Source organism: Balaenoptera musculus, chromosome X (genome assembly GCF_009873245.2).
Source record: "Balaenoptera musculus isolate JJ_BM4_2016_0621 chromosome X, mBalMus1.pri.v3, whole genome shotgun sequence".
Taxonomy (NCBI): Eukaryota; Metazoa; Chordata; class Mammalia; order Artiodactyla; family Balaenopteridae; genus Balaenoptera; species Balaenoptera musculus.
This window is the reverse complement of record NC_045806.1, coordinates 116164954-116188090: the sequence shown is the minus strand read 5'-3', so window position 1 is coordinate 116188090 and position 23137 is coordinate 116164954. Positions and strand designations below refer to the sequence as shown.

At 49.4% G+C, this 23137-nt stretch overlaps 1 protein-coding gene across 4 annotated transcripts in view; it reads left to right on the top strand.

Moving 5' to 3' along the window:
- Window positions 1–23137, top strand: part of FGF13 (fibroblast growth factor 13) — a 532516-nt gene that overhangs the window by 10129 nt on the left and 499250 nt on the right. For 2 of the 4 annotated variants that reach the window (XM_036839752.1, XM_036839757.1), the window contains exon 2: window positions 12358–12569. In XM_036839752.1, coding sequence (XP_036695647.1) covers window positions 12521–12569 — 49 coding nt within the window. In that variant the 5' untranslated portion in view covers window positions 12358–12520. Of the gene's footprint in view, window positions 1–11063; window positions 11205–11591; window positions 11686–12357; window positions 12570–23137 lie in introns of those variants that run through there. The other 2 variants (XM_036839753.1, XM_036839754.1) reach the window with 2 other exon arrangements.

The window sequence follows — 23137 nt, the reverse complement described above, 5'->3', positions numbered from 1 at the left end:
AAAGTTGAATTAAAACAGCTGAACCACTCTGTTATGATGACTTTTTCAGTGGTAGATATTTATTCACTTTTTCAATCTCTTTTTTGATAATTGACCTATTCAACACTTTTTGTTGGGTTAATTTTGGTTTCTGAAAAATCATCCCTTTTTTCTAAATTTTCAAATTTGCTGCGGTAGAGTTTAATGTAGTGTCATTTTATAATTATTTAAATCTTTTATGTATCCTTTTCCATTTCCAGTGTTGTCAATATTTATTCTCCCTTTTTCCTTAATGAGACTTGCAAGAAGGTTATCTGTTTTATATGTCTTTTCAAAGAACAAGTTTTGACTATCTCATTAATTCCATCTTTTTTGTTGTTAAAGCCTTTTCCTAGTTCTTTTTAGTTTAATTTCTGGTTCTTTCCCACATATCTTAAGATGAATACTAAGTTCCTTTATCTTTGTTCATTAATACTGAAGACATTTAAGAATATAATTTTTTTTCTGAGAAAGGCGTTTACTGTGCAAAGTAGGTTTTATTTTTTTTATTTTTTTATTATTATTTATTTTATTTATTTTTGGCTGCATTGGGTCTTCGTTGCTGCGCGCAGGCTTTCTCTAGTTGTGGCGAGCGGGGGCTATTCTTCGTTGCGGTGCGTGGGCTTCTCATCGCGGTGGCTTCTCTTGTTGCAGAGCATGGGCTCTACACACGCGGGCTCAGTAGTTGTGGTGCACGGGCTCTAGAGCACAGGCTCTGTAGTTGTGGAGCACGGGCTTAGTTGCTCCGTGGCATGTGGGATCTTCCCGGACCAGGGCTTGAACCGATGTCCCCTGCATTGGCAGGCGGATTCTTAACCACTGCGCCACCAGGGAAGCCCCAAGTAGGTTTTAGAATAAAGTGTTCTTTTAAATTGCTTTCTAGGTAGTTTGTAATTTCACTTTTGATCCAGTGGTGTTCTAGGAGTATATTTCTTAATTTCCAAACAGTTACTCTTTGCATCTTTTAAATTATTTAAATCTTATAGCAGTTATGCTCAGCAAATCTCTTTTCTATTATCTTTTTAAAATATTACTGCCTTTCCTCTGTCTCTTCCCTCTTCTTCTAGAAGACTTCTTATTCTTCAGGATCTACAAGTCTCTTACATTTTCCTTCATGATTCCCTGTCTTAGTATTTTCGACTTTGTGCTCTGTGATTCTTCTTTTACTTTCTCTTCCAGGTCACTATTTTGGGTCTCAGCAGTGATCATCTTTTCCTTCAATTCATCTACTGAACTGTATAGTTGGGAAATCACATTTTGTAGTTCCAGAAAGCCTCTTTTCAGGCTGCACTTGAATCTCTGTGTAAGCGTCTTTTTTTAAAATTAATTTTTATTGGAGTATAGTTGCTTTACAATGCTGTGTTAGTTTCTGCTGTGCAGCAAAGTGAGTCAGTTATACGTATACATATATCCACTCTTTTTAAGATTTTCTTCCCATTTAGGTCACCACAGAGCATTGAGTAGAGTTCCCTGTGCTATACAGTAGGTTCTCATTAGTTATTTATTTTATACATAGTAGTGTATATATGTCAATCCCAATCTCCCAACTCACCCTACCCCCTCTTCCCCCCTTGGTAACCGTAAGTTTGTTCTCTACATCTGTGACTCTATTTCCTATTTTGTTGTTATAGCTGTTGTAGTTGTTCAAGTTGGCATTTGTTATCCCCCAATCAGTTTATTTCTTTAGACATGCATTGCTTCATCAGCTGTCCACTGGGTGCTGGATGCACAGAGATGGTTATAAAGGATTTTGTTGTTGGCGCATAGCGGTCAGCTCATGGTGGAAGGGGTCTCTGAGAGCTCCGCAGAGGCTAGGAGGCCCTCAAGTGGTGGGAAACTAAGTACCTGAAGGAAGCAGCCCTCTTCCCAGGTCTCCTCGCAGAGTGCCTCTCTGCTCCTTTACTTCATTCTTTCTTGGCCCGTAGGAGGCCTAGGAGACGGACAATACAGGTCTGATACTGTTTCCCGATCTCCTGGTCTCCTTGGGCCGGGCCTTTCTGGTGCTGCCTCCCCATCTTTGCTCAGCTCTCGAGGGAGAAGGCGCGACAACACTTCTTTCTGCTGAGACTCCCACAATGCCTAGGGCTTCGCTCACATCCGAGTCTTCTCCGCAGACCTCAGTAGCTTTTTGGCTGAGGAGAGGCAGGCAGCCTGGAGTTGAGAATGGAAACAACCTATGCTTAGGTCACCATCTTCCCAGAATCTTCTGTGGTTTCTAAAGAGAAAGAAGAAAGGCTTTTCGATGACTGGACCTTAGTTACATTACTTCCAGGGAGTCGCTCTTTAATAACGCAGGGCTGGTGATGAGGCTCAGGGTGGAACCTGTATCAGTTGGGGCGCAGTCGTGAAAATAGAACTACTGAAATATTGCAGCAAGAAGAGATCTGTCTGTCTATCTATCTATGTAACCATATCTATGTATATATTTATAAAAAGTGGGAGTAGCTAGGAGAGGGAAGGTCCAGAAGGTTTATGCCAGAGGATCAAATGTCTCTAACTGTTACTGAGTCCAAGCTTGCTCTGCTCACCGCACGACAGGCCAATAAATCGGAGACGAGATGTTGAGGCACAGAAGACGACTTTATTCGGAAAGCCGGCAGACGGAGAAGATGGCAGACTAATGTCTCAAAATAACCATCTTATCAGGGTCTGGATGCCAGTTTCTTTTATAGATTCAGAGAGGGAAGTAAAGTAAGTAAAAAGGCAAAATAGAGAGGGAGACGTGGTGAGGAAGTAAAGTAAAAAGGGCCATCAGTCTTGCAAAACATTTCCTGGAATGACCAGCCTCTGTGAGGGGGTGTGTTAATTTCAGCCATCCACAGGTGGGCAGGGTCAGATCGTCTCCCTGTGAGCTGAACAGAGGCACTTTAGTTCAACATTCAGGCAGAGGGGCAGGGTTCCCTGAGGCAGGCCGTTATGTGTGATTATAATAACAAGAGCAACGAAAAGCAAAGGTTCAAGTCAAAGAAACAGATCCAACATGGAGTCCGATTTAGCTCTTCCCTGTTACAGAATGACTCCAACTTGAAGCATTGGAGGGGGTGAGGAAGCCAGAACTCACTGGAATTCTGAGAAGTCACCAGGTCTCGCTGAAAGAGGTGACCTGGAAGAGGAAGCTCAGAGAGAGATGTGTGAAGTCACACTGTCTGAATGTCGCAGCGTCCCGAGAACAGTGACTTCTGCTTCATTCCCACCTTCCAGGTCTGTTTCTCTCAGTGGCAAACTCTAAGCTGGAACCACACAGCGAAGGGCCTTCTGGGTAACCTGGTTCCTGGCCTTGGTCAGGAGTGGCGGTGGTACCTGCGCTGACCACAGACAGTCGAGCTCAGTACCCCAGCAGGAAGACCAAAGAGGAGCAGGGTAGGACTGTGCCTGTGGCGGAGTGGCCTCTGGAGAGACCTCTGCCTTTGGCCCCAGTGTGTAGCTCTCTTGAGCGCGTGCTTTGACGCGGCTCTCAGAGGCGTCCTCTCCACTAACACCAAAGCCACAGCATCACTCACTCACTGGTCATGGATTCTTCCAGAATCCTGTGGCCCAGTGCCAAGACTGGTAGGTGAGCCTTCTTGACTATGTCAGCATCTGGCAGTGCAAACTGCATAGGTTTTCGCAACGGAAAGCCCTACGTTCAAATCCCTCTACTGCTGTCCGCTACCCGGGCAGGTAAATTGCTCTTTCTCAGCCCTTTTCATTATTTGTAAATGAAGGGTGACAATATCTAACTTTTAGGACAGTTAGAAGTATGAAATGACAATTTATATAAAGCACCATCTATTAACTGCCTCTCCTGTTTTTGGTCATTAGTCTTGCCGCCTTGACGATGCTTCTAGTGCTTGCCTGTGGAGAAGAAAAGTGATGCTGTTGCTTCTTTCCTTCCGTAGTAAGTGGGGGCCCTCAGAGGGGCTCCTCTTTTGCTGGCTGAGTGGCAGGGAGGCAGATCTCCTATCACTGATCTGAGATACTCTCTCCAGAAGCAGACCACAGTAAATCCTGACCTTTCAGGCTGGGTGATGTAGGGAAAAGGGAGGCTTTATGTAACAGAGAATAAATATGGAGAAAAAAGTAACAGGGAACAGTCATGCTAGACCCCGGTAGTGGGAGAGGGAATGAGAGCATGGAAAGGAAAATACCACTGGAGGCTGCACTGGGAGAAGTGGAACGGAGGAGAATGAAGAATTGCAGGAGTGGGAAACCGAGAATGGCGAGTCCCTTAGAGAAGAACACAGCCGCAGACTGGCAGGTACAGCTCTACCAGCAACAGTGTGATGCTTACCGTCACCCCAGCTGTGTGCCAGGTGCAAATCCATTCTGTGCCGGGTAAAATCACACCAACTGGGTTACAGTTTCTAGGTAAGGAGAGTGCAGGTACAAGTGTCTCATCACATCATTAGAAACCCAGCTTGGAATTTCTTGACCATCTGCAAGTTATTCCTCTTTTCCTAAAATGTAACTGTTACAGATAGTACCAGCTGGGTATCCGGGCTCTGTGGGCAGGTATAAATCCAAGCCCCAAACCCTGGCGCTCCAAAGAGGGTTCCAAGCAGCTTGGAGGCAAAAGGCACTAGCAACACAGTGATGGTCACTTAAATCACCAGAAGAAGAGGAAGATTCTCAGAATGTCTCTTTACCGAAAGCCTGGGCAGTCAGGCAGTGTTGGAGAGAAAGAGAGAGGAGTCACAGGCTGGGATCTCTGAAAGCAGATGGAGTTTGTGCTGGAAGATGCTCATTAGGGATCAACACCTGTAAAAGGAAGAGGGAGGAGGTGGGATCTGGCAGAGGGAGAAGTTGAACTGCGATGCAGGCGCATCAAAGCCTCGGCCCATCAGGTGGGGAGCTGTGGCGTGAGTGCCCTCTGCCAGAGAGCCTGCATTGACCGCAGATGGCCAGGCCTCGTTCACTGGGATGTGGGCCGCCCCAGGAAGGACATGACCTCCGGTGAGGTCAGGGTTCTGCAGCTGAGGCAGACCGTGAAGGAGCTGACCTCTAGAGGCTGCCCCCTGCCAGGCCCCTGACAGCTGGATAGGAAGCCCTTCCTGGAAGGGGAATCCTGCTGGCACACCTCACTGTCTACCATGTGGGGGGCGGGTATGGACAGAAAATGAATGAAATCCCAGTCAGCCCTGAGATCTCTGTTTTCGCTCTAATGCTTGGCTTTATTTTTTTTTTTTTTAATTTTTTTTGCCCGCGCCCTGCGGCATGTGGGATCTTAGTTCCCTGACCAGGGATTGAACCTGCGCCCCCTGCATTGGCAGTGTGGAGTCTTAACCACGGGGCCGCCAGGGAAGTCCCTGCTTGGCTTTATTTTTAAATAAAGAGAAATTTTAGAGCCACTAGTTATTTTCTAACATTTACAAAATATGCAGTGTCGCAGAGTAGAAAGAGCAGGGTCTTTGGAAACAGAAGATCCTACCTGAGTCTCGTTCCTGGGTGTGTCCGTTTACTGCAATCTTGGGGAAGTTGTTTCACCTCTCTGAGCTTCTTTTCTCCCCTGGAAAATGGACCTAATAATAGTCACTAATTCAGAGGGTGCTGTGAGTATAAAATGGCATAATCTGGATAACGATTTAGTGCGGAGCAGGAAAGCCAGTAGATTAAATAAATGGTGTTACAATGATGAGACTATTTCCTGCGCCTTTGATGTGCCAGGCGCTGTGTAAACCGTGGAGTGGGCATGGGGGCAGTTAGTCTTAGGAGAGTTTAACCCAGTCCTTGTCACCTTGGAGTTTACAGTCTCATTGAGGATTCAAGACAAGGGCAAATGGGAGTGTGCGAACAATTTACTGCTATAGCCAGGAATTTTGTAAGAAATACTATTTTTCTGCCTGACATGTTTTCTGTTAGCATTGCAGTGTAACCACTAGAGCAGGATCTGAAAATCTTCTGGAGGCCTACCTTGGCCAAAGTCTTTTGGGTGTTATTTACTGGGAGAGACAATGGCTAGGTCCTCTGTTTCAGATGTAGAGAACATCAGGAGCGTGCCGTGAGGAAAAGGCCACCTTTGATGACCGCTTCCTCTTGACACGGGAGAGTCTGAAGGCTGTGGACTGATAGGGACTCTGGGTGGGGAGCAGATGCTGCCTAGTGATGTTCCTTGTTTGGGAGAATCCTCGAACAAGTTCTAGCTCCTTGTTTCCTCCTTCACTAGAGAAGAAAGTGACAGAACATTTAAAGATGTTCATTCCCGACAGGCGTGCCAACATTGCATCACAATGGTCTAAATGTTCAAGTTCAAGGGAGGCAGAAAAATCACGTGTATGTTTGGTGTAGATTGGAAAGATCTTAGCGTTAAGCTGTTTTCAGGTAAATCGTGGGCATCTCTCTGTCTTACAACTTTTCCCTACTCTCAGTTCTACTCACAGTTCTGTGGGTCAGGAATTTGGACAGGGCGCAGCCAAGTTGGCTCTTTTCTACTCCATGAATTCTGGAGCCTCACAGCTGAATGGATGGGCGCTGGCTGGATGGCTTGACTGTGGTCATGTTCTGGACCCTCGTTCCTGCCTGGGCTTCCTCGCAACATGGGTGTCAAGGTGTCTGCCTTCTTATGTGGTGGTTGGCTTCCCCCAGAAAGAAAGTGGAGCTGCCAAGTCTCCTAGAGTTTGGCCGGGAACTGGCACAGCATCACTTCGGCCACATTCTTTTGGTAACGACAAGTCACAAGGCCAGCCTGGATTTAAGAGGACATTACCTCTAGAGGGTGGAGTGGCATATGCATACAGGATTAGGAGAAATTGTTGGTCACTATTCCAGTTATGATTTCTGCATAACTTATTACCCTAAAATGTAGCACCTAAAAGCATCCATTTAATTTTGCTCATAATATTATGGGTCAGGAGTTTGAGAAGGGTGCCACTGAGTAGTTCTCCACTGAGGGGTCTTTCACAAGGTTGAGGTCAGATGTCACCTGGAGCTGCAGTCATTTGATGGTTTGACCGGGCCAGATGTCCAAGATGGGTCTGTTGCTTGACTGGCAATCAATGCTGGCTGTCGTCTGGGAGCTCAGCTAGCGCTGTCCGCTGAAGAGCCTAGATGTCACGTCTCCACCATGGTGGTCTGAGGGTAAGCGGACATCACGCCGGCTGGCTTTCCGCAGAGCAAACGTCCTAAGAGGGCCAGGCAGAAGCTGCACGGCCTTTTCTAACCTAGCCTAAAACGAATAGAGCATCACTTCCACCACTGAAGCGGTTACAAGCCACCCAGAATCAAGGGGAGGAGTCAGTGCCCACCTCGCAATGGCCATGCCACAGTCACCATCTTTGGAGATTATTTTACCCAACTCTTTTATTTATTTATTTATTTATTTTTAAAATTTTATTTATGGCTGTGTTGGGTCTCCGTTTCTATGCGAGGGCTTTCTCTAGTTGCGGCAAGCGGGGGCCACTCTTCATCGCGGTGCGCGGGCCTCTCACTATCGCGGCCTCTCTTGTTACGGAGCACAGGCTCCAGACGCGCAGGCTCAGCAATTGTGGTTCACGGGCCTAGTCGCTCTGCGGCATGTGGGATCTTCCCAGACCAGGGCTCGAACCCGTGTCCCCTGCATTGGCAGGCAGATTCTCAACCACTGCGCCACCAGGGAAGCCCTACCCAACTCTTTTTTAAAAAAAATTTTTATTGGAGTATAGTTGATTTACAGTGTCGTGTTAGTTTCAGGTGTACAATAAAGTGAATCAGTTATACACATACATATTTCCACTCTTTTTTTTTAGATTCTTTTCCCATATAGGCCATTACAGAGTATTGAGTAGAGTTCCCTGTGCTATACAGTAGGGTCTTATTATATTTTACCCAACTTTTCTGTCACAGAAATCCACCAACTCACCTATGATCCTGCTAGAAGGCAATCTTAAGTCATGATGTAGATAAACACTGTAGGGTTTGCATCAGAAATGAATCCTTTCAGAGCTCTAGCATTTGGATCTCAAAATTCAAAGTGCTGAGATGTGAGCTTAAAAATTAAAGGGACTTCCAACTCCCAGATCTTGGCCCCTTGGGCCTTTCTTTATCTGAAGTATCCTGGCTGGAAGTGTAGCTTTTGCCAGGCTGCCTCCTTCTGAACCAGCTTTCTGCTGTGAAGTGCTTTCACAAATGAAAAACACATTTGGTCCAGTGAGAAGCAGTCTTGTCACTGAAACGTCTAATTTGGTGGTTTCTGATGACAATGGCTCTACACTCAGCCAGTGCAAACCTGCCAGGAAAAAGCCCTAAGTGTATCTGTCCTCCACGGCCCCACTCACCCTACCCTTACCCTCCCACGCAGACAATGGAACCGAGTGGCATCTTGCCCAGAAGCATTGCTCAGAGCTGCTGGAGGATGAGCAAACCTGGAATCCAGAGGCTGGTGTCTTGAGACGTCTGGGGACTGGCATGAAACAGACACCAGGGAGGTGATAGGGCCAAGGGGATGAGACTCTCAGTAGCTTCCCCACTTTCCTACCAAAGACTCAAGCTCAGCTCCTCCCTCCAGAAAAAAACCAGGCCCTCTTTAGGGGCGTGGCCTTGCAGCCTTTTGTTTTAGAATATTGCTTTAATTCCAGCACTGAGTTACCTGACCATACAGGGTAATCCCTGTGCCCCATGTTGTATCAGATGTATGGAGTTCTCTCTCATAGGAGGGGCAGAGACAGGACAGAAGGGACCATTTTACCATAGTGACAAGGCAGGGAGAAGTGAAGGGATCAGATAGCACCAATTGCTAGAGTGAAAGTGAAGGAGCTTCCACCCCAGTGGGATGGGGCAGAAGGATCTGGGAGGGGCAGAGAAGTGCTACAGACTAAGCCTGGGCTTCATTAAGATGCTTCCAGAGTCCATTTGGTGGTGGGGAAAAGACCACCCTCTGAATACCCTCACTCAGATGTCAGACCTTCCTGTGGCTGATCATCCCAAATTACCAAGGAGCTCAGGGGCTGAACGCTGGACCGTGCCTTTTTCTGAGCCAGTACCAACGACATTTTGTTCATATTCTCACAGGGCTTGGAAAAAGGGAAGGCCTCCATGCCTTTCATGAAAGAGGCTGCCCGTGACCTCCCTAGCAGGGTCTTCAGAAGCTTTGTTTAGAGGAGATTGCTTGTCCTGGTCCTTGAATATTCATGATCCTTGGTCTCTGGCATGAATGCCTTTATGATGTCATAGATTTGCCCCCATATGAACACACATCACTATATTGTTCTTGCATGAAATGTCTAGTTTCTTTATCTTCTGATTATTTCTTTGGCAGAGTGGTTTATGGTGAAGAAACACACTTTATCTTTTTGCGTTCATGGACAGGCAGAGTCCACTAATACTCCCAAGCAGACATCTCTTCAACTCACCTCAATCATATTAACTAACCTAGGTTTAGTCGTATGTTAACTATTATTGTCCTTCAAGGAACAGGGTTGATATCTGGCTTCCAGCTGGAAGTTACCTGTGCCGGAGGTGCCAGAGGTGACAGGGCTTGCGGGATGGGGGAGTCTTCTCCGTGCAGAAAACTTCCCTGGAAATCTTAGTGTGTCAGGAAAGCTGAGATACTCAGGAGGGACACCATGCTTAATAACCCCCAAGACAGAGACTGACCCTTCTCCCAAAAGAGGGTCTTGTTGCTTACTGGAGTTATGTAGACAAAGCAAATGTTATGTGTGCAGAAGAGAGGAGTGTGTGTATGTGTGTGTGTGTGTGTGTGTGTGTGTGTGTTTGTGCTGAGTTAAGGGAGTTTAAAAAGACTGAGGGGTTCAAGATTGGCAGATAGGTTCGGTGAAAATGTGCTTCCCCCCTCTTTTTAACAGGCTGATAGGAGTGTTGAGAGACCATGTGGTCTAATAGAAGAGCACGGAAAAGACAGACCCACCTGGTTTCCTATCCTGGCTCTCCTAGTTTTTTATCCAGGCTCCACCACTACGAGCTGTGTGACCTCTGGGCAAGTTACTTAACCTCTCTGAGCCTCAGTTTCCTCATTTGTAAAATGGAAATAACACTTCCTAGGACTGCTGTGAAGATGAAATAAGATAATGATGTAAAGCATTTAGCACACTGTTTGGCACAGGGTAGGTGCTAAATCCATAGTAACTGAGTATTATTGGGTGTAAACTGAGGACTCTTTCCCCTTTTCCCCTTCATCTTTCCTCTAAACCCACCCAAGTTTCCACCCCTTTTGAATTCCGGTCATTTGAAGAGAAATTCTTTCTTTCCCAGAGTACTGATACTAATGATCTAAACTTGGGTTGGATAATCACATTGTGTCATCAACCTCCAGATTATTAGATATTATTTACAAGAAAAATAGGCCTGGAGTTCCTCGCAGACCAAGGACAGAGGCTGCAAATTGAATTTAGAGGGTTGCCGACCTTTAGACCCGGGCTGGAGGCAGGGGCAGCCCACCCTCCTGGTCTTGAAAGCCACAGCAGGCTCTTGTAATTGAGTCACCGCCTGGGATTCAGTAGGACTAATCCATCTACATAATTTCTTCGCCTGGTTTAATGCCATTAACGAAACCGAATTAAGGAGCGGGTGGAGTTGGGTGGGACAAGGGGAAACGGATTTTCTTCATGGGAGTCGCTGCCGCGTCTCCACCGCCAGGCTGGAGCCTATGGTCTGATTAATGGGCCGCTCTGAGGACCAAGTCCTGACAGCGGCGACCCCAGTCCCTCAGCAGAGCGCCGGGCTTCCGGGTATCCGCGCGCCGAGAAAGGGCCATCGCGGAAAGGGTTTCCCAGGATGTCCCAGGGCTACCCTGTCCCCCCTTCCCTTTCCCAGGCTCTCTCTTCTTCCCCATCCGCCCCTCTCTTGTACAATTTCTGAGCAGTTTTCCTTTTAGTTCAAATCTTCAGGGACGTTCCCTGTTTTGTCACTAGCGTGCCCCAGGCGACATGTCGATCCCTTAATCCCTCTCCAGCACTCGCCCCCAGTCCCACCTCACTCCGTTTGTCTGGGGTTGGCCATCCCGGGTGGTGGGCACTCTGCGCCTAGTTTGCCAGCCAGAGCGACCAGCCCTAGGAGGAGGGGCCTGCGTGCGGGGGTGGGGGTGGGGTGGGAGGTGGCAGCCGCCGCGGTCAGTTTCACTCTCTGCCCTACTGACACCCAGATCCCCGCGCGCCCTTCTCACGGAGAGTCCGGCAGTCTCAACTTGGGCAGCTGGCCAGAGGCGAGGAGTCGCCGACTCCGGGACTGAGATTCCAACGCTCGGTGCAGGCACTTGCCAACAGCGGAGTCCCCAAAGTGTAGGTGGCGACCAGCGCGGGCCCAGGCAGCGCTGCGGGGAAGGCGGGCGCCGGGATCAGAGGGGGTAACGGGAGCGGGGAGGGGGGACGGGGGGCGCCGGGCTTCGATCTCGGCGGCCGACAGTGCGAGTCCGCTCCGGCGGCGTCCGCGGGCCCTGCCTGCCCCGGAGGGGCCGGGGGACGCCAGGCTGACACGCTCGCCCGCACTCCTCTGGGCTCGCCTGGGTTTTGCCACCCGGCGGCTGACGTCGGCGCGCCCCTGCCGAGCTCTCCTTTTACTACAGCCCGCCGGCGGCTTTGTGCCGGCCCCGCCCTCGCCGGCCCCCGCCCCCCGCGTGCCCACACCTTGTCGTTTATATAGAATGCGCCGCCGTGCCGAATCGCGGTTCTCCGGGACTCGAGAGTTCTTTGGAAGGAAAGCGCAAGCGAGGGAGCGGGCGAGCTCCAAGGGGGTGTGGGTGTAGGGAGACGGAGAGAGCAGGTAAGGGCCGTCGCGTCCCGCTCCTCCGCCCGCCAGCAGCTCGGGACCCCCCTTTGGCAAAATTATAGGAACCTGAAAATTGGTTCAGTAGAAAGAAAGAGGCGACCCTCCCCTCTCGATTCTCCGCGGGCGAGGAGCTGCGCGGCTCTGCGGTGTAACAGGCTCACACGTTGCTCATCACATGTTCAAACATTTCCCTTTCGGGGAGGCTCGTTATTTTTAAGTGAATATTTTCGTCTTTGTTTTGATTTTTTTTAACCTTCCTCGGGGTTTTATTTTGATGGAGTTGGCGGCCCGCAGCGGATGGGGAGAGGCGGGGGAAGCGGCCCGCTGGCGCGCGGGCAGCCCACCCAGGCAACTCCCCTCACGGCCCGCGCCGGCCCGGCGAGCGGCCGGCGCGGAGCCCCGGGAGGCCGGCGGCCGAGCCGGGGAGTCCCAGCCGCACCTCTCGGCGGCCCCGGGGGTGGCGAGCGCGGCTCTCCGCGGGCGGGCGGGGGTGGGCAGGAGCGGCGGGCGCGGGGCGCGGAGGGAGCGCCGCGCCGCTTTGTCTCTGCACTTCTGGAGCCAGGCGAGCGGCTCCTCCCGCGGCCGGCCGCTCGGGCTCGCGGCGGCGGCGGCGGCGGCGGCAGCGGCTCCTCCTTCACCCCTCTCCTTTCCTCCCCACTCTCGTAGGCAGCGGCGGCGGCGGCAGCGCTGGGGAAAGCGGCTTCTGCCCGGAGCCACGCCGAGGGGAGCTCGCGGTCGCGACTTGCCGCCCTAAGCACTCTCCCAAGTCCGGCCCGCTCGGCGAGGACTTCCGTCTCCTGGCCGAACCTTGTCAAGCAAGCTGGGATCTATGAGTGGAAAGGTGACCAAACCCAAAGAGGAGAAAGATGCTTCTAAGGGTAAGCCCGCCCGCCGAGTCCGCCTGCTTCCCTTCCCTTGGTTTCCCTCGCCCGCTCGCGTGCGCGCCGCCCTCCGGCGGCTCCCGGCCTCCCTCCCGCAGCCTAAGCTGCCCGTGACCTCTGCGACCCCGGCGAGAAAGGTGGGGGCCGGGCCGCTGGGGGGCCTGGGTTTGCACCACTTTCCCTCCTTCCTCGTGGAATTGTCGCCCCGCGAGTGCCTCCAGCCTCTTCGCTCCCCTTCTGGACGCACCGGGGTGGCGCTGCGGGCAGACGAAGCTGCTGCAGCCCCGAGCGCCGGGAACAGCGCTGCCTGCCACCGGCCGGCCCCCTCTCCGTGCGAGTGCCTGTGTGTGCGTGTGCGCGAGTGTGCATATGTGTGCTGCGCGGGTGCAACATGGTGACATACTCAGGAATCGGCCCCACTCTTAGAACCCAAGCTCGAATCCACCTTCCACCACCCTCTCCCCGCCCCCAATGCAAACAAAGAGCCTGGCCGACACGCACAACCCCTCCCCCCACGCTCCTTTCCCCCTCACGCCCCCCCTGCTCCCCAACTCTCTACGTCCCCTCCCCAGAAGGCAGGAGCTTGCAACCTTCCACACGCCGCGTGCAAAAGTGAGCGATCCCGGTGCCCCGGCGCCGCCCGCGCTGCGCGTCGGCAGCGCAGCCTCGCCGAGCCCCGGGAGAACAAAGGCTCTTGTCCCCTTGCTACCAGTGCCCAGCAGGAGCGGGCCCCCGCGGGAGGGGAGAGTCCCCTCCCTCCACTCTGGGGGGTTTAGCCATCTGGCCCGCGGCGCCCGGCCGCCGGTCCCCTGGAGAGCGCTTCTCGGCCTGGGGCCTCCCACCGGCGGGCTGGGGAGGCGCAGCGGAGCAGGGCTCAGGCCCGGGAGAACTCGGGAGAAGGAAGGGGCGTCCCCTCGACCCCTACCAGTCCTAGCCGTGGCCGTGCTGAGGACCCGGCTTAGCTCCGGAATGTAAGCTGGAGACAGCATCCTTGGAGACCTGGGTGCAGAGAGAGGCACAGAAGAGGGGGTGTGGTAGAGCCGTGGGGAAACGGCAGGTGCCTTAGCTGCAAGTGTCCGGAGTGGCCACAGAGCGGACGCCGGAGTGGGCTGGACCGGCCCGGAGGGCACCAGGCAGGCTGAACCGCAGCGACCCACGCCGGGTCCACGCTGCTGCAGAAGTGGGGCTGCAGTGGGGGGAGCCCCAGCCTTCGTTCACGGGGCCCCGATTCCTCCTTGAGCCCTGGGGCTCCCTTCCCTCCCACTCCTTTCCCTCTTCCTTTTTCTCATCTCCTCCTTCTCGCCTCTCCCCATCTCTCAGAGCTTTCTTTCCCGGGAGATTCTAGGGCAGCGTCAGCCCTCCCCCGCGGAAAGTTGTCAAAGTCTTCAGCTCCGGGCCTTTATCCTTGTTTCTAAATGGAGCCGGTTCTCTTCCAACTAGGCGAAGCGTCGACGAGAGGCTCCAGAAGTTTGTGGGGCGTTTAGATCTGCTGTACTAAGGGTCAGTGTTGCCATCGGCCTGCCTCAAGGCTAGAGGTCACCCCCTTCGGACCCACTGATACCCGCAGGCTGTTTGAGGCGCACAGATTAATTGAAACGGTCACCTGGAAAGTGGAACTCCTGCTACACTTTTCCAGAGCTTTCCTAATTGTTGTGCGTTTTAAACAGGCATTCGTATGATAAGAGAAAGTGACTTCCGGGTCGTTAGAAGGTCTTGTTTTCCGTTGAGGGCCCAGACAGGTGAATACAATTGAAGATGGTAGCACCAAATTGACCTAGGCAAGTGATTCCCCTTTTGCATCTGGGAGTATTTCAAGTTTGTTTCTGGAACTTTGGTCCCTGATTTCCATCAGGTGGTTACCTAAGGCTTATTTCAGGCTACCTTTGGGAGGACCCTGCAACCAAATTCATTCACAGAAAATGAGATGCTGTTCTAGGAATATAACTTGTAATTGTCCAGCACGGAGTAAGAAGTCTGGAAACATTAGGACAAGTTTCTGTCACTCGATAATGAAAATTTTTACTAGGCATATGTCATAACATTTTCTTATGTTGACTCACCACATTTGAAACCAAATACCTCTCTGTATGAATTGTGTAATTAGCATTTGGAATTATGGTTGTAATTAGAATAAATTAATTTTACAAGGCAACTTTTAAGAAGGGAGTTTACTTTCCCGAGGAGATGGGAATCTTATGGCTGCTAAGAGCCCGAGTCCCATTTCTGCCTTTCTGTTGGCTGTTGAATATAGAGTATTTTCAAAACAGTGAATGCCTAGTAGCCGTTAGTATTTTACCCTTTCAGGTAAATATGTTAAAAGTCTTGTGTGACTAAATTTTAAAGACTACTTTTTATGTTAGAGGTGAAAGATACCAAGTCTATTTATATTTTTAACTAATAAAGTTTACTGACCATATTCATGGAGAGGTTGGGTTATTTACAGATTTCCTATGTATAGGTCATTTTTGGATTTTTTTAAGCTGAGTGACTCAGGAGCACACTGTGCAACAGATACAGGATTGAACATTTATTAGGTACTTTGAATATACACACTTAATTTTGAATGATGGTGTGACAAATGATTGAATCAAGTCAAAATTTAGCAACAGTTTGAATGAATTTCATAATCTGTTTTCAGAGCCTACTGCTCGTTGAAATTCGGCCTCCCACCCCATCACCTGGGGTTGATGCTCACAGCCTATCATAACTGCATAGGAGATTATCACAGAGTACAGTGTTTCTAGACTTTCTAAAGCATAGGTAGCAGGTAATTAGTTATTTTGTGCTGCTTAATGAAATATGGCTTTCAGAGCATATAAATTGCTCTTTGTCTTTTTAAATGATGTTCTTCAACTCATTGAGGTTAAGACCAGTGATGAACAATGATGTTTTCTATAACCTTTTTCAGTAACATAGCCAGACAAGATAGACTGTCCTCTTTGGCAGGGGGGAGGGGAACCTTGATTGTGTTTGAAAGTATTAAAATGGCCTCTTGAGCAGCAAATCATCTTTTGTGTATTTAGGCTTTGCATAAACTTTTTTTTTTTAGATTAAGTTCTTTAACATCTACTCTTTTTTAAAAAATTTATTTAATTAATTAATTCATTTTTGGCTGCATTGGGTCTTCGTTGCTGCCTGTGGGCTTTCTCTAGTTGGCGGCGAGCGGGGGCTACTCTTCGTTTCAGTGCGCGGGCTTCTCATTGCGGTAGCTTCTCTTGTTGCGGAGCATGGGCTCTAGGCCTGCGGGCTTCAGTAGTTGTGGTGCATGGGCTTAGTTGCTCCGCGGCATGTGGGATCTTCCTGGACCAGGGCTCGAACCCGTGTCCCCTGCATTGGCAGGCAGATTCTTAACCACTGCGCCACCAGGGAAGTCCCATGCATAAACTTTTAAATTGGCAGATGAATATATAGTTTAGGGCACTCAGCTCCTGAACAGGAGGACCTATTTCCATTTCAGGGAAGAATAACATTTGGTGGTTCAAGCAGATATTCACTTAGCTTTGACTCTCTTCTCTACCTTGTCACATAAGATCTTTTCAGCAGTTCTCTGTTGGAAAAGCACTCAGTTAAGGCTGTGTCTGGTTTACCGCAACCGTGTTCCTGTGGCATTCGGAGACTGTGTAACCTGTTACAGATAAAACCAAATCGTTTGTAGATTGAGTGAAAGTCCTAGCCAATTCTCGATTTCAAAACCGTCATTTGGTTTGGGACTTCCCTGGCGGTCCGGCGGTTAGGACTCTGCGCTTCCACTGCAGGGGGCACGGGTTCGATCCCTGATCCTGGTAGTAAGATCCCACATGCCGCGTGGTGTGGCCAAAAAAAAAAAAAAGAAAAACTGTTATTTGGTTTGTAGTTGGAGTTTGGGTTTGGGTTTGGGTGTGTTTTTTCAGCAACCCCTTCCCTGTGGTTAGCCTGAGCCATCACATCTGGGCAGGTTTAAAGGCCATGTGGGCTGTGGGTTCTCTCTGAGACGGCCAGCACTAACGTCAGGCTGGGTTTCTGCTGGCGGCTGGGCAGTGGAGGACAGTTCCACGCATAGTCCGAGACGTCAGCCACTTGCACAGCTGTTGCTGTAACAGGTTACATTGCACACATGCATTTATGGGTGCAGCTCATTTTCAGCTCCCTTCCTGGCCTTTTCCAGTTCCCTTCCTGGCCTTTTCCAGTAGCCTCTCTAACCATACCTAAGAAGGACAGGGCATTGTGGTCAGGCAGCCAGCGTATCAAGTCATGAACCCGGAAGGCCATTCCAAAAGTTCATCTTGGTCTTGGTGGATTATTGCAGTCGCCTCCGTCAAGTGTCTTTCTCAGACTTGGGCCAGGTGAAGCACGTGTTTAGAGGTATTTCACCCACAGGAAGTCATGATGTTGGTGACCTCTTATGAAAAACTAGCAGTCAGGGACTTCCCTGGTGGCGCAGTGGTTAAGAATCCACCTGCCAGTGCAGGGGACACGGGTTCGAGCCCTGGTCCGGGAAGATCCCACGTGCCGTGGAGCAACTAAGCCCATGCGCCACAACTACTGAGCCTGCGCTCTGGAGCCCGCGAGCCACAACTACCGATACCCTGTGTGCCGCAACTACTGAAGCCCACGCGCCTAGAGTCTGTGCTCCGCAACCAGAGAAGCCACCGCAATGAGAAGCCCGCGCACCGCAATGAAGAGTAGACCCCGCTCGCCGCAACTAGAGAAAGTCCGCGCGCAGCAACGGACCCAATGCAGCCAAAATAAATAAATAAATTGGGAAAAAAGAGAGAAAAAAAAAACTAGCAATCATAATCTCCCTATTACTCATATAGGAGCTTGTTTTTTCACCTGGTGAATAAGTCACCATGGACCAGTACGGTATTATGGAGTGTCATAAGCCCCAGATTTGCTTCCGTGGCCAAGATGGTGATCACAGCCTCAGTGAGGGGGTGTGGCCAGGGAGATCTCTAATAAGAAGCGTTGGTCTGTTCTTGGGGCTAGGTGCAGAAGATGAGTGCACAGTGTCCCCACATCCTCGTCATTATTATTTCCAGTGGCGTGCAGCTTCTTTACTGACAGGCCGGAGCAGGAGTGGGATGTGGGTTAGGGGTGCTGTATCTTCTTAGTTCTGCTTCCTCTAAGTCTCTTGTCAGTACAGTTCAAATTGTTACAAGGCGTTAGGATGTATCCTCGGGCTGGAGGTGTGAGGGAGGTTGGAGTCCGAAAGGATGTTGCAGGATGAGTGAGTGAGGAGCAGAAAGTGAGCTGTGGGGTTGAGGTCCATGCCTAGTGCGCAGGGACATGTATGGTGGCCCTGAGCACAGGGCCGGAACTGGGAGAGAACTGGAGTCAGGGTCTGGGTGGTAAGCTGGAGGGCTGATTTGTGAGGCAGTCACTAGGGAGAGGAAACTGTTAACATTCCAGGTCTCTTTGCAGCTGTGCTGTTTTATGTTCAAATCAACTCCTCATTCTGGGAATTACAATCAACACAGAACAACCGAAATGTGTTGCAGCTCTTCAAATATATCCAATAAAAGGGCTTTCTAGTGTCTGCTTCATTAATGGCTTGTATTTTTGGAGCTGAGAAATTTGAAAGGAATACAGGATAATTGCCAAGATTAAACAATTCAAAGAGGGAAAAAAAACCTCCCATGAATTAAAGTGTGGTAGGTGGAGGGGATCCTCCATGTCTATTACCGTGCTAAGCTTAACGTGGTCTTTGGAATGCGGAGATTGGGCACATAAATATAGCTTTAGCAATTAGCAGAGAAGACAAATGTCTGCATAAATCATTGTCTGCAGCCACCCATTTACCGTTTCCCTGTCCAGAGGATCCGGAAGACTCGTTAGCAGCAGGATTTCTCAGCACAGGCTGAGGAGTGGACTTCAGGCTCGTTGTCCTGTGTGGCGTGGTTCATCCGAGTCAGTCCTCACCAACTCGAGATGTAGCTTATCTATTTGTGATATACCAGTTCTACAAACTCACTTGAGTGAGATTTCTGACATTTTAAAACGTGGCATTTTATCACTTTGGTGAAAGCCATATCTTGATGAAACATTTCTTAGGGGTGTGGATTTCGGGGTAAATGGCACTAATTTCCTAAAGAAAGTGAAATAGTAATCATTATGCCCCCCACTCCAGCCTGCAGGTCTAATTTCTCCTTGAATTGGATGGCCATTTGTTTTTCTCTAAAGCCTTGTTTCCAGGGTATTAATCCTGAAAATGGGAGTTTTATATTAGAAAAGAGGTAAGTTCTTGATTTTTGGGGCACAACGGAAATGTGAAGGACTGTGTTATTAGGGATCTGGGTTTGTAATAAACATTAAGCCTAAATTACAATTACTGTACGTTGAGATTGCTGTTAAGCAGTTCTCATGCCTCTGCCCTTGTAAATTACATTTAGCATTGATTTTCAAATGGAAACGGTATTAGTGTCACTGGCCAAGACCCTCCCCACAGGCAGTGGGCAGAGGGTAGTAGGTGTCCTTGCTGAGTCTTTTAAACTGTGGCAGCACCCTTGGCTTATGTTGGTGTAAGGTTTAGGTTGACGTTCCAGCGGGTGCATTGGGGCTGGGCTGAGCTGAGGCGTTTGCTTGGCCTGCCTGCTCTCAGCCTTGTGCAGAGACTTCAGATTTGGTTTGGACAATCACTGTTGCCCAAAGGAATTCTCAGGTATACATGTCTGTCCTTTAGGGACCCTATCAGTAGGGCCTGGAAAGAAAGAAAAAAATCTTCTGGTGAAAGGTAGGCCTGGTCAGAGGCCAAATTATAAAAGAGTTATTAAAAAAAAAATGGTACGGACCCAATTTCCTTTTGCGTAATTGAAGATTATATACAACATGAACAAATCCTAGGTGTACATCTCCACGAATTTTGACAAATGTTTACACCCACATGATAGAATATTTTCATCACCCCAGAAAGTTTTCTTGTGTCCCTTTCTAATCATTCCCCCTTCAAAGGCAACTACTATTTTGATTTCTGTCATCATATTTTAGTTCTCCCTTTATTGTATTGAATGGAAATGGAATCTTGCAGGATGCACTCTTGGTCCCTGAGACCTAGCCACCTCTCCAGGTCAGCATGCTTCCTTTCCCGGTTGACAGCCCTTCTTCTTGTCTTGGCATCTGGTTTCTTGGAAGACCCCCACCCTGCCCCAACCTAGGGCACTCAACAGGGTCTTGTACTTGGCAGCCCATAAGGAGTAGTTGTTGAATGATGTAGGCAAGGTAGGGAATTCCTTTAAGCCGGGGTACGTCTTGTTCATCCTTAATAACAATAATGATCATAGTTATTATTGTTATCATTATTCTAGTAGCTTCTAAATTATGGAGCACTTACTATTTACTAGGCATGCATGATTTTTATATATATCTCATTTAATCCTCATGACAGCCAAGTGAAATAGTGAATAGTATTTATGGACTTCAGAGATGAGAAAATTGAAGTTGAGGGAGATTATGTAGCTTGTACGAGGTCACACAGCTAGTGGGTCCCAAATTACTGGCACAGCGCCTGGCATTGAACTAAGGATTGCCAGAGGCAGCGCTTTAACTCCAGGGAATTAATGTCAGTGGTTGAGTTTCCGACATCTAGATAGGATGGGGAAGGACTTTTGGTTGGGATCTTAAAAATAATGTAACCCGAGCGGGACCCTACGGGGCTGCCGGGGACAGACCCCTCCCCCATATCCTCTGCTGTAGTTCCTCTCTGAAGTACCCAGACAATAGTATCTCATGCATATTTCCTGAGTTTTTCAGATGCTAAAAACCACCAGCAATGGAAGAAGTTAACTACTTGATGATCAGGAGCCCCCAGACCTTCTGGCGCCTAAGGATTGATAAAGTTAATTGCCCTGTTACTTCACCATCAAGAGAATTGTGCATGAGCTGATCACACACCCTGTGACCCCCCCCCCACACCTGGCCTTTAAAAATGCTTTGCTGAAGCCCTTTGTGGAGTTTGGGGTTCTGTGCTCCAAACTCTGACGTTGGCACACGAACTTGCATTCGGTAACAGCAGTAGTTTTTTTGAGCACTGACCATATGCCAGGGATTGACATGAAATATCTCAAGCTATCCAAGATAGATATACATACTACTATTATTCCCATTTGACAGATAAGAAAACACTATCGGGTTGAGACCAGTAGCTGTGGCACACGGGCTTAGTTGCTCCGCCGCATGTGGGATCTTTCCGGACCAGGGCTCGAACCCGTGTCCCCTGCATTGGCAGGCGGATTCTTAACCACTGCACCACCAGGGAAGCCCAGTTGATTCTTTTCTAATCCAGGTTTGCACAAGGACCAAATTACTTGCCGTTTGCCAATGTGGACATGACTAGGAAGAGTTTGCCTATACAGGCATGATTGCTCCACGGCTGTGATCTTTGTGCAGCCGAAGAGATCTCCGAACAGATTTCTTGAGTGACTTATCCATCTCAGGCACTGTGCTGCGCCCCGGCAGAGAGGAGAGAAACCCAGTCCTACCTTAAGCCTTAGGAGTGCCCTTTCCTTCCGCTTTGGCCTTGGACATTCTCACTTGTACTTCCAAAGTGCATCTCCCCTCAGTTGGCCATGAGTCTGACTTTCAAGATGTAAGCATCTGCCAGTTTGAAAATAATGGTATTTCTTCCCCAGAACTGAGTCTGGGAGCTTGTTTCACCTGTGTTCTATCGATTACACTTCCTCTTAATTCACAACTGGGTAAAACTCCCAATTGTTTATTTATATATTTTTTCCATTACATGGCATATGCTTTCAGTCTGCCTCTCATCAGAATCATCTGTCTCATTTCCCTTCTCTTTCTCTCTCAATCCCACCCTCTCTTCCTTCCCTCCCTCCCTCCTTTTCTCTCCTGTTCTGCCACCTTCCTTTTCTTGTCTACAGATGTCAGTGGTTTTCATTAAGTGAATGGGGTTCCTTAGGGTATGCTGGGCTCATTGGAGGATTCTTATTTCTGGATTTTCTCCCTTGATAGCTATAACTTCAGTAAAAGAAATCCCCCCCATAACATGTAGCTCCATGGAAGAAGCATTTCACTCCTTATTATGTAACTCATTTTAAATGGAAAAATAAAGTGCGAGCTTTATTTCTTATACTGTTTATGCTGCCTTCAGTTAGATAATATTTCCAAAAATATATCTTGTTAACAGAGACATACGCCTTGAACGAGCATTATTAATTATAGTTCTCTAAGTTAGGACTCATGCAGTGTTTCTCTGGTGCTGCAGAACCTAGTTTTAACAGCCGTAATGAACAGTGACGGGTCTATCGCGTGGTTATAGGTAAGTTTAATAACAAATGTGAAACCCAGTTCTCAAAAAATCCCTCCAAATTATGTAGGTAGCATGTCTCCTGCTCTTGCACTGGGGGTCAGTAAACAGATCGAGTTCTTCAAATATTTATCTTGCTGTTAAAAGTAGAAGTAAACAAGCTAAAGAAGGCAGGCTGAGCGCAGTTCTTGAATATGCCTATAGCTATTTTAAGAATCTTCTTTCAACCACGACTTTGAAAGTATTGTGAATTGACCTGCTTCTTTTGCCTTTGATTCTCCGTGTGTGTGCTCGCCTCTTCCCATGGGGGGCTTATTGAAAAGACTTCCAAGAGCTCTTGGATTTGCGCGTGGTTTTCGGAGCCCTGGGAACAATGTGAGCGGTTCTCCTGGAAACGGGGCCGGCGCTCCTCGTGGCTCTCGCTCCGGGCGCTCCTCGTGGCTCTCGCTCCCGGGAGCGTTTGTTTTCCGACTCGCTGGGACCCGGGCGGGAGCGCCGAACGGCCCGGTTAACCGGCGTCCCTCAGTCGCCGCGGATCCGGCTGGCGGGTTGATTACAAACCTGTGTGCTCATGAGCCTCGTGATGCGGCGGCTGCCGAAAAAAGAAACACGGAAAAGTTGTGTCACCGAAGGTGAAACTTGGCGAAGAAGTGCTCGGCGCCGGGCATGACAAAGCTGCTCGCGGCGGCGGCGGCGGCGGCGGCGGCGGCGGGCAGCCGAGGGCTTTGCCCACCGGCCCCGGGCGCCGGCAGCCCGGCTCGCTCGAGTGGGGACGCCGCCGAGGGGGCGGGGCGCCGGGGGCAGCCCACGGCCTGGAGGTCTAGACCGCGGGCGCTTTGCAGCCGGTGGGAGGCAGCGTTAAGATGGTGGCGGCGGGCGGGGCCGGAGGAAGAGTGTCCTGACCCCCACCCGCCTCTAGCGATCAGGGCGTCCTTGCCCTGCCTACGCCTGACCCACCCGCTGGGCCCCTCAAAGGCGGATACTCTTCAAAGCCTGGAAGTCAGGTCTTAGCCAAACAGAAGTGCTTTGCTTTCTCTGTCTTCTGGTCAATGTTAATTCGGTTTCAGCTGTGTAAAAAACCTAGGATGCGTCTTGACCAGAACGCCCCTGACCGTTTTGAGTTCGTCTGCTTTTATATTGCTTATGTTTCGTGGTGTCGATTTTTTTCAGATTACAAAATAATGTATGCAATTCAGAAAATCATAAAAGCATGAAAAAGAAAATATCCCCCAAGGGTTGTACTCCCAGGTTCTTTTTGAGATTTTCCTTCCAGTCTTTTTTCTCTGATTTTATAATACACACGTATACATCTTTAAGTACATGTGTG